Here is a 12,168-nt window from a genome sequence, read left to right as displayed (position 1 = left end):
TTCCCTTTGGAGTAGAGACTCTTGGGCCGTGGAGTTCAAGAATAACCCACAAATTTACACACAATAATAACCCACTAAAAACTGTGTTCGCTAGCCCCGTGTGCGACAGTGTACCAGGATCATGAATCGATGCTGAGCTGAAGTAAACAGTTACCAACAATAATAATCTTCTGATAGTGCATAGTTCCTTGCGAAGGTTGGCGATCGTCATGGCTAGTTTAATTTTGGATAACGCGCTACTAAGGACTTGGTGCTTTGACCACACCATTCTCTTAAGATTCTTCAACGAAGATTGCGTTTGCGGCGGTCTGTCCTTCTACCTGCCACTTTGCCTTGTATTAGTTGAAGGAGCTCGTATTGTTTGGTGTTACGTAAAACGTTTCCGATAATAATAATAATGCTTTTTTAATTAAAATTTATTGCATTTTTTTTATTAATTTTGATTTCTCTCCACGTTTCTTTGTCCTAACCAGCGATTCCAGCTTCGTTTAAGAAAGTAATGATTGTTTAATTAAACTTGGATTCGTATTATTTTATATGCGATGTAGATACTACTATAAAGACAAATTTTAAAAATCTATCATCTCATACTTACAAATAACTCTTAATTTCAGCTTAAAGTCATTTGTGGAATCAACTCTCAGTAGAGAACTTTTCAAGGAGATACGACCTCTATTTAAAAAAGGACACCTCACTCAAAGGCCCGCAACGCACCGACTAACACAGGCCTCTTTATGGCTGTAAGCTCGCTTGCGTTATTTTAAAAAACGGTATGAAGTTATTAACATATTGTCCGACAAATTTGAGCTTAGTAGACTGAAAGCTATGTTTGATGGCATTTATTTTTGCGGCCTAGTGTTTTGTGGAATCGGATCTCAGTGAAGCACTTCCCAAGTAGATACGACCTCTAAGTATGTATTTAAAAAAGAGCCCACTCCTCTCTCAAAGGCCCGCAACGCACCCATATGCCTGTGTTAGTGGGTGCGTACCCTATTTTATTGAAAAGTTAAATTTACTTATTTTTAACCGAGTAATACTTTTTCTTTATAGCCAAGTTCTATCGGATATTATTTTGCTAGGAATCAAACATTTACGGCATAAACTCATGGAAAGAAACAATTGAGCCCTGGTGTTCTCTATATTTGTCTGTATTATGGTTTAGTCAAACCTATTAGACTCTTTTTAACAAATCATTCCTTTTGCCAATACCCATAATCATTTATTTGCTATATATTATGATGAACTGTTATGTGAAAAATTGATTAACAATTTACTAAAGTTTGAACTATACTGTTATTATTGATTTGTTAAAAGTTGATACATGATATCTTAAAATAAAAACATTTTATATGTAATAGTAATACACACATACACACAGGCAAAGTTAGCTAAATATTACTATTATTAATAATAATAAAATTATAGATTGGTCCTGATATATAAAATATGTATGTACGAATGTATGTTATCTAAATCGACTGATTAATTGTTGAATAGGTCGCAAAATACTTACCTACAAATATATTTTTAATATTTTTAATACTTACCTACTAATATATTATTAATAATTTTCGAAGTAGTACATCTAGAGATACCCATTTTTAAATTTACTTATAAAAACAGGAAAAATTCTTAACATTATCATGGCTGTTTAAAAAAACACTCACTAATTGAACAAAATGATTCGGTGTAGAAATTCGATTAAATACCTTGAAAGTAACATTCCTTAACGTCATAAGATTTGAACCTTATAACTAAAACTCTCGATTAATACCAAAAAAGGTTTTTAATTAGGTAAAGCAAATCATTAATCATTTTTTCATAGATTAGTGCGCCATTCTATAGACAAATTATATTTATAAGTGTATTTTGCTGTTGTGTTTTAGTTATCTTAAACGTCGGTTAGAATTTTGAATTTGGAATATACATAGGTATATACTTTTTTATAAATTAGCGTCTTTTGTCTACACCCGTAATCATAGGATAGTTTACCATAATTATTATTACACATGATAAATCAACTTATATAAAATTTAATATCCATTTAAAATTTGCTTAAATAAATACTTAAAGTATTTTTACCGTTGAGCAAATAAATAAAATAAATAATATATCTAGTATTTATTATTAACATCATAAATAAATTAATGCTTAATTTTATTTAAAATAAAATTTGCTTTTCCCTTTGATCAATTATTTATTTAAAGATCAATAAGATGCTAATATAACAAAATATACAAGATTTTTAACTTGTCTTGCATTAAAGCGTTAAACGGCTACTTTTTAACTTGAGCTAGCTGAAATTAATATAACTGTAAAACTATGCGTAACAGAGTGATTAAAATCGTTTGAGCTTACGCATCTTAATGCCAATTTGATAGACAAAAATTCTATAAAATCATGATATAGAAAAATTTAATTAAAGTGACTTTATTAATATTATAACCAAGAATGTGGAACATATAATTACGAATCATTTAAAAAGCTTTCAAACGAATAACATGTATCTGTAAGTTTGCTGCTTTTTACTGGATTAAAATATACTATAACTGCATAAAGAGGCACTCAAAAACTAATAAGTTGTAATAATATGTAAGATGATTTTGGCTATTATTTTATTATTTAATTTAATCGAATTCATTTTCAAGGAATTCTGGTACCAAGATCCTCGAGGGCTAATTCTTCGATGGGGCACGCGCGAGCGCCGGCTTATACAGCAATTTAAACCTATATTGTAATATAGATAAAAAAAATAAAAATATAAATCTTATCTGTAATGACTTACCACCAGTTGGCCGTCACCGCCTGCACTAATAAAATTGAAGTGCATAAGATTTTCCAAAACAACATCATTGCGCTTTGTTGATAGAGCCAAAAGAAAATTCCTTAACACTTTTCGAAAGTTCACGACACTATGCCACCGCAAAACTCCAAAAAACAAAAACTTTCATTACATCCCAAAAAATAACAAATCACTGCCCAAACACAAACCAATAGTATAAAACAATTTTCAAAAACACAAAAATAAACTAAAAACTTTTAAAACAAACTTTGTGAAAGTTCCCGGCCGATGCGAAACTCGGTCTACGAAAAAAAACAAAACCGCAAAATCGAATAGCGGATTATTAAAAAAAGAATCAAATTTTTTATGAAATTCGAAAGACTTGGTAGTCGATCTAGTTGCCGACGCGCTCGCAACCCGCGCGCTTGGAAATACAAAACCAGACTGGCTTGCTTTTAAGTCGTTTGTAAGTATTCCATAGGATTCGCTGTAAGGGGAAGGGTCGCTCTGGAGGGCGTGTAAATGCAATACGCTGCACGAGTTCATCCTTAAAAGCCCTCACCACTATACTGGCAACACAAAAGAAATTTGCAAACAAAAAACAAAGCATTCGATTTTCAAATCTAAACGCGCCATCGAAAAAGCTGCCCAGCGTCTACAGATAATAAATTGCGGGCTTATGTCACTATGCGATGCGAAAATACTGTCACTTATTTGCAAATTCCATCTAAAGACGATTAAATGCGTTCATAAACCTTCAGTTAGTAGGAATTTATTGCGGAAATCAGTAAAATATCTCGGCGAATGGCTAAGCGTCCGCATATATTATAATTAAAATCGAATACAACATGAACGAGTATTATGGATAAGATAATTCGAGTTTTGCATTGAACTGTTAAGTGGATGTTGACATGCTTCTAGGTATTTTGCATTTTATCGGAGACACTATGTTCGCAGCGACATTAAAGTAATGAAACCTTTTAAGTATGATCGACAGAAAATTCTAGAGTGATAAGTTTGAAAGGTAGACAGCGTACAAAGGTTTTAATTGTACAAGTAGTTCTATAGGTTATGGTTGGAGACGAAGTGCTTTCATAAGCAAAAAGGAAACTGCTTTATAAGTATAGTCATACATTTTCAAGTTAACGAAGGAAGATGTGTACAAGAACTTGATGAATTCAAATAGTAAAGTTATATATCGATTTTAATGGTGAAATTAAAATAATAATAATATATTTAAAATGATAAACAGTCCTACGGCTTACATTTGGGGTTATAAAAGCACCCTCGGGCTTAGATATCTCATAAGCTGATGTCTTTTATAATAGTCCATTCGCGTTACACACAACAGTATATTATTGTCATGAATTTTTGATATCACCGATTTGAGATTACACCACCGCGGACTACATAGGGCTGTATCAATGTAAACAGTGGTGCACTAGACATTATGAGAGGCCCTTTTTATGGACCTGCGTAAAGGCCGATTTACATTATCTTAGTGTTTAGGAGAGTGCTTTAGTACAACTTGAAAGGCAAATTCTTTAGCGTAGCTTTTACTAAAGCAAGTAGCGTTTACATGTTTCAACTAAAGTACTATCCTAAAGCACTCTCCTAAACACTAAGATAATGTAAATCGGCCTTAAGCCTTTTAGGGAGTCGGGCAACCTGGGAAATTCTAACCGGGACAATAATATGTTATCAGAAGAACAGTGAATACAGGTACAACACCTGTGTCCAGACGCCTTTTGAATTTGAAACATTACACCCACATTTAAATTAGGTGTGTATTTTTATGCATAATAAATTGTTCTGTACATTGTCACAGCCCTGAGGTTGTAAGTTCGAAGCCCGGCTGTGCACCAATTGACTTGCGGGTTATTATTAACACTCGAACGATAAAGAAATATAATAAACCAATGTCACGACCCAACAAAATCGACGGTGAACGGTGGTTGATTACCCACTTGTCTATTAGAAATAAATGGTCACAATTCTGAGGCTTAGACCTAAAAGGTTGTAATGTGGTTTTTTCGTCCAAGTAGTTAGGTAGTAAGTTTATTCTATATACATTTGTTATTGTGTAAGTTCTACAGAGTTTAAATTTGCACTAACCTAACAAACACTTGCAAAACTAAATCATACCTTTTCAACATACTATTCACCTATAATTATAAAAGCACCGCTACATACATTTCACAAATTTCATCAATTCAATACTAATAATTAGCTATGCGAAAATGGCTCTTAGTTTGTATGGGGATTGGGTCATTATTGCGAATTGCATACGGGGTGAGGGTAAAAAATAGACAATGGGGCTTACCTGCTCGCCGTGTTTACGATGGGCTGTAAAACTGTAATTGAACGAGATCAAACGTGGCCGACGGTATAAAGCAGATTGTACACTTGCAATGGATTATTTTGTGTGGTTCTTGAAGATTTTCACGATATATTCTGCCAGTTGTATCTATATATATATATAGTATCTTAATATTTACTTATGTATATATAGAGTCAAAACCGTTTACGACGACATCGTTGCCAACATACCGGTTATATTGAGCAAAATCAAAGTTCCCGGCGGATAAAAGTACGTATTAGGAACTTAAGTATTTCCGAACCAATTCGACTTATGCTCCTTCATGAAAAGAGCGGACCAATTCTTAAAGGCCGGCATCGCACTTGCGAGCCTTCTGGCAATGTGAGTCCATGGGCGGCGGTATCACTTAACATCAGGTGAGCCTCCTGCCCGCTTGCCTTTTATTACATAAAAAATAATAATATTAGGTCCTTACATATGAAATTGGCGTTTTACGTTCTGGCCACTTTGACCTCAAATATCTCCTCTTTGGTTAAGAATTCCAAATTAAAATTTGTACAGCTATTTACTCATGTATTTGTGCTTCGATGACCGTCATTCATTTGTTTTTTTCTGTTTGCGTCACTCATTTTACAAAATGGAAAACTTAAAGTATCGCATTATTTACGAGTACGAGTTCCGCCGTGGCACTAGTGCTGCGGAAACGACTCGAAGGGTGAATGATGTGTATGGCGGTCATGTTGCAAAAGAAAACACAGTTCGTTTTTGGTTCCAACGTTTTCGTTCTGGAAATTTCGACCTGCAGAACAAGCCCCGTGGACGGCCTGAGACCCAAGTTGATAATGAAGTATTGAAGGCTATTGTGGAAGCGGATCCATCGCAAACCACGTCCGAGTTAGCTGCAGGCTGCGGTGTTAGTGATAAAACTGTTTTAATTCACTTGAAGCAAATTGGGAAGATTAAAAAGCTTGAAAGATGGGTACCTCACGAATTGACTGAAGCAAACCGGCAAACGCGCGTCGACTGCTGCGTTACATTACTGAACCGGCACAATAATGAAGGTATTTTAAACCGAATCATTACCTGTGATGAAAAATGGATTCTTTACGATAATCGGAAGCGCTCAGCGCAATGGTTGGATCCTGGCCAGCCAGCCAAATCCTGCCCCAAGCGAAAATTAACCCCAAAAAAGTTACTTGTAAACGTTTGGTGGACTAGTGCCGGTATTGTTCATTGCAGTTTTCTCAAATCTGGCCAGACTATTACGGCTGATGTCTATTGTCAGCAATTGCAAACCATGATGGAAAAGCTAGCGGCTAAACAACCTAGGCTGGTCAATCGCTCCACGCCACTGCTACTTCACGACAACGCTAGACCACACACTGCACAACAGACGGCTACCAAATTAGAAGAGCTTCAATTGGAATGTCTAAGACATCCTCCGTACTCCCCGGACCTTGCTCCAACAGATTACCATTTTTTTCGAAATTTGGACAACTTCTTGCAAGGGAAAAAATTTAACTCTGATGGGGCAGTCCAAATCGCCTTCACAGATTTTATTGATTCCCGTCCGACTGGTTTTTTTAGTAAAGGGATCAATGAACTACCTATGAGATGGCAAAAGTGCATAGAAAACAATGGTTCATACTTTGATTAATTAAATATATTATATTTAAAAATATTCGACTTTTTGTTCCTCCCATACAAAACGCCAATTTCATATGTAAGGACCTAATATTAATAACAACGTCATCGGCTGTTACGACTATCGGTTTTTACGACCCTATGAGTAGTCCCTTCGATGTCGTATGGTAAAAGCATTGTTGGCGTAGTGGCTTCAGCGTGCGACCCTAACATCGTACGATCTCCAGCTGTGCACCAATGAAGTTCTGTCTATGTGCGCATATAGCATTCGAACGGTGAAGGAAAACATCGTGACCTTGCCTTAAACCCAAAAAGTCGATAGCGTGTGTCAGCCACGGAGGGCTGATCACCTACTCGCCTTTTAGATTGACAAATGAAACCTGAGGCCCTGAGCTAAAAAGCTTGTAGCGCTACTGGGTTTTTTTATATACTTATAACGTCGGAACTTAGTAACAATTGAATTTTTCAACTAAAGAAATTACAGTATAAGGCCTATATTGTATCAACAAAGACAAAAATGTCGTGAGCTCCTTGTTTTCTTCATTGTCACTCTTCTATTATAAATACGCCATAAAATACAGTTTTTGTAGTATGTTTTTTTGAAGGATTGGAGGATGGTTGAGGATGAGAGACAAGTGGAAGAATTTGGAGAAGGCTTTTACTCCGAAGGAGGTACAGCACTAATGAAAAGGCTCGTAGGTGCGCTGCCGGCCTTTTAAGCATTGGCACGCTCTTTGCTTGAAGGACCCTAAGTCGAATTGGTTCGGAAATACTTCAGTTGGCAGCTGGTTCCACATAGTGGTGGTGCGCGGCAAAAAATAGCCTTAAAAAACGCTCACTTGTAGAACAAACTCAAATGTTATTTAATGTAGTATTTGAATAAAGGTAATTATTATGATATCACCAGTGTGCAAGGCGGCTTAACCGTTCGGTACCTTATGCATTTTTGCGTGTCAAAAATGTACAATGAGCAATTTTGTGTTTTATTTCAACACAATTAGGATTATTTTCATTTGTAAATAAATAAACAAATCGTTTTTATTTAAACTGACGCATCTGTTGCTTGTAATGATGCAATATGTATCTTATTAGGGGTTGTGATGTTCATTATAGAGAATTCATTATTAATATTTGTATAACTATATATATAGTCTTGTAAAACTGGCTAAAATTCAAATGCGTCAACACAATTTATTTATTAAAGTTCAGCACATCATACACAATTTATAGCATTACAATCTTTCTTTTTTATATTGCATTATGGTAATCATATATGTTAAAAAAATAAAATATATTCGCGAAGAATTCGAATGAGAACTCCTAGGTTGGTTTTTGCAGACGGCATTTGGAAAATTCTGCTGATTTTGAACCTTGGGAAAGAATAAGGGACGATAATGTTAATGTAAGAGGTACTGTTCTGTTGACCATTTAATAATTTGTATAAGAATGTAACTATCTTAAGATTAAACCCGCCTATTATATACTTTTTTTCATAATTAATTTAAAACATACTACGCATCAACTACGCCTTGTGCCATTAAGATCTCTCTCGTAGACATTTATTCTTTACTAGCGATCTGGTCCAATACGATCCAATTTTCAAATGTTTTGTGACATATAGCCTATCGCCCGAACCCAATAACCTATCTCAATCCATAATCCACCATCGGAGATAGTAATCTTAATCCAAATGTTGTAACAAGTGTGCCAATAACCAATCGAAGGAGTGTAATAGCCATCTGTTGATACAAGCTATCCATGGGAGGTCGGATCGGTGTCTGTGGATAGACCTTTGTTTGAAAATGACAGTTAACGAAAGCTCGATTTAAACAGTTATTATTTTAACTTACACCAACGGTTTTTTAAATAATAAAAAAAAAACTATTTGTTATGTTTTAAACAAACACATGTATATTTTTATATTATTTGTATGGTTTTATTGACTTTATTTTGTTTAAATTGATTATCAAATTTGAGTGAAAACTCTGTAAAATGGAACGACAAAGAGTATTTTATCCGTCGCCAAAAAGGGATTGTCTTCGTAGGGTTTGGTTATTGGGATGTAGATAAGAGATCGATCGACTGTCACGGTCTGATCTCAGATTGAAAACAATTGTGGATTAATAATTATTGGGTTCGGGCGTTAGTCACTCAGGTAGGTATACTATAAAACTAAAGGTGTAAGAATTTTTACAATCTGTCTAGTAGTTTTGAAGCTTATAAAATGCAAACAAACAAATTTCTTTTCTCTTTAAAATATTAGTGTTGAAAAATAACATAATAACAAATATTATAATAATAATAGAAATACATAACTACTAAAAAATCGCGTATTTTTTGGAACTATGGTATGTATACCATACCATGCTTTTTTGGTTTTTTTTTTATATAATTTTTTTTGTTGTTTTGTTTTTGTCATAGGAGCTACCCACTGAAGTATTTCCGAACTTAGGGACCCTAACTAAGAGTGTAAAAATTCAGTAAATGCCGGCAACGCACTATCAAGCCTTGACAGTGTGAATGTCCATCGCTTAACATCAGGTGAGTTTTCTGTCCGTTTGCCCCCTATAAAAATCGCAATTTTAGGGACTAAAGTCTAAACTTTTAAAAAAAATATTTCTTTTTAACGTTTTTTTAATTATTATAATTATTACTATGTAGGTTAAGAATATTGGTAATACATGTATATGAACATGTACATGTATATTTTCGTGTTGGATAAATGATAATATTCTACTATTAAACATATTTAGTTCACGGAGTAATACAATTAATCTAATACCAAATATTCTAGTGAGCGTATCGCCACAGTTTAATCATGATTTTGTTTTTGGTTAATAAAATGAGAAATGATAATTTATTGTTTTGTAATGGCCCTTTATTGACATCGAGGCAATATCGAAAAATATTGTTCTTATTTATTAAGCCCGTTTATATTATTTATTATCTTATTGTCCTGACTATTCTTTAGTGATACAACTTGCTACGACTTGCCGATTTTCGTTATGGAATTCATCCTAGGCCTATGAAATTAAGTTCATTTCATTTAATTTCTTCTTCAGATTAGTGCTATCAATACGTGTAAAAACTATTGGCTATTTTTTTTACAGAACAGGGGGCAAACTGGCAGGAGGCTCACCTGATGGTAATTGATATCGCCCATGGACACTCTCAAAATACCAGAGGGCTCGCGCGTGCGTTGCCGGCCTTATTGGTACGCTCTTTTCTTGAGGATCCTAAGTCGAATTGTTTCGGAAACACTTCAGTGGGCAGCTGGTTCCACATAGTGGTGGTGCGCGGCAAAACATGCCTTAAAAACGCTTAGTTGTGGAACGACTGTCGTCCGATGATGAAACTCAGCTGCAGGTATTAATCCGAACTCCTCTGAACACTCTCCATGGTAAATGCGGTAGAAGATGGATAGATGGATGGATCAAGGCGCTCGGAGAGGGATAGAGGTCTGTCTTTGTCAGGCTCCAGGACTGTGTAAACTGTAAACCTGGCCAGTCTTTATAACAACAAATACAATTGGTAAATGGGATGTATTCGCTCATTTTTTAAAAGATTTGCTCTATATAAAAAACATGTGTGTGTACTTATGTACACGCGTTAGTTAAGTTATACTTCTTTAGCAAAAAAAGATAAAAATCTTTTTAAATTTTTTATTTTTCGCCTTATTCTACGTTTGCAGAAAAAACCACTCTAACAATAGAAAAAACGTATTTAATACATTGAAAATTATAATGCATTATCTAGTTAAATAAAGTTTATTTAATATCAAAAAAATATTCTACATAATTAAAGAAATGGACATTCTTTATTTTAAAATGTTGACTATGCTAACTTCAAGGTGTCGGTTTTTTGTGACGGTGTGCGCGCGCATCGTAAAAATTTACTCCCATTATTTTTCCCTAACGCGCCAAAAGAAGTATATCTTTAATAAATTATGTCAAGTATATGTAAATAGCACTGGCATACACCTACGTTTATTGGCGGAAAGTGGAACGATAGAAGAGTATGTGACCAATGATTTTTCTAATTACTGCTCTTTAAAAAAATATCGTACGTATCGTATACTCGTACGAGCACGAATTATCTGCGTAATTCGCCAATGTTTCGGGTTTTAGCTAACTATAATACAATTTATGAGGATATTCACATTTTCCACCTAAGAAAAGAAATATTTTGGGAGGACTTGGACTTGTTTAGAAAATAAATCAGTGGGGCTACACTTTAGGTCTAGGCCTCAGAATCTGTTTCATGATCATGTTTCAATCTAATAGGCAAGTAGCTGATCAGCCTCCAGTGCTAAGACATGTACGAAACAAAAAACATAAGTCAATTAATTTAAAAATTAAACGTTAAACAAACTAGAACTCATGATTTAAAGAAAAAATAAATTGTTACTACTCTTAAATAAGGTCGTAGGTTGGATTCCCGATAAATTCGTTTTTCGATTCCCGATTGTTTTTATTTTGTTTCAAAACAAACCCTTTTGTTTGCTTGTATGCCCATTAAATTAACAGAAAATGAATTAAAATAATTATGACAAAAACTAACATGATTATATTATTTTGAAATGGCTGCCCTGTAAAGTTTACTATTTGTCAGATCCGTCACTATTCTTTCTCTCCGTCACTATTCGTCTCACTATGACGAAATGTTAATTTTAAAGCTCGGAAACGAAAATCGTCACTATTGAATTTTGGAAAATTTTAAATGTCGCGTCTTATTCTGATTACATTAAATTTCTATATTATGCTTTTCCGTTTAGATTACAATCGATCCAAATAAAATTAAAATAAACATACAAAACTTACCTGAATTAATTGCACTTATAAAATTTAAAGTGCCAAATAAAGTCTATAAGTTATTAATGCTATTTACATTACAAATTTAATCTAATATCGAATTAATTAAAATACTAATTTTGATAGTGCAAAAGTCATCACTTAAAATACGAGCAAGCCCCGGTAAATTACTAGTTTTATTGCTTTTCGTATGGATTTCGAATTACGCTGTCTGCACAGTAGATAAAGGTCATTGACATTCTATTTCAAATTACGAATATTAATTAATTCCGTTGAGGGTAAACAAGACAATAAAGATCGTGTATGAATAAAATAAAAATATAATATTGGAATGGTAGCTGAGCTGAATATGCCTTATTATTCCTTTAATAAGAGAACATGTTTACTTCGACTATAGATGTATGTCGTTATAGAGAGGACATCATTTAATGTTTACTTATTTTACCGTAAAATTTGTGTCTGGGAAAAATAAAACAAAATAACTTTGATTTTGTTCTCTTTGGAATAGACTCTTGGGCCGTGGAGTTCAATTGCACTTAATTAAAGATTTAAGTTGGCGCCTTGTAGATAGTACTGGTGTCGACCGAATTGGTGCTTTCCTCACACATAGA

General features: G+C 34.1%; 1 protein-coding gene across 1 annotated transcript in view; it reads right to left on the bottom strand.

Annotated features, from left to right (window-relative positions):
* LOC125059285 (protein Wnt-1-like) overlaps positions 1–3,236 on the bottom strand; it is a 72,801-nt gene extending 69,565 nt beyond the window's left edge. Inside the window, exon 1 of the mRNA XM_047663652.1 lies at positions 2,786–3,236. Within this exon, the coding sequence (XP_047519608.1) occupies positions 2,786–2,853 (68 nt within the window). The 5' untranslated portion in view covers positions 2,854–3,236. The remainder of the gene's footprint in view (positions 1–2,785) is intronic.
* Between the last annotated feature and the right edge of the window lie 8,932 nt (positions 3,237–12,168).

Source organism: Pieris napi, chromosome 19 (assembly GCF_905475465.1).
Source record: "Pieris napi chromosome 19, ilPieNapi1.2, whole genome shotgun sequence".
Lineage (NCBI taxonomy): Eukaryota > Metazoa > Arthropoda > Insecta > Lepidoptera > Pieridae > Pieris > Pieris napi.
Note: the sequence above shows the minus strand (reverse complement) of the source record. Positions and strands in the feature narration are given on the sequence as shown.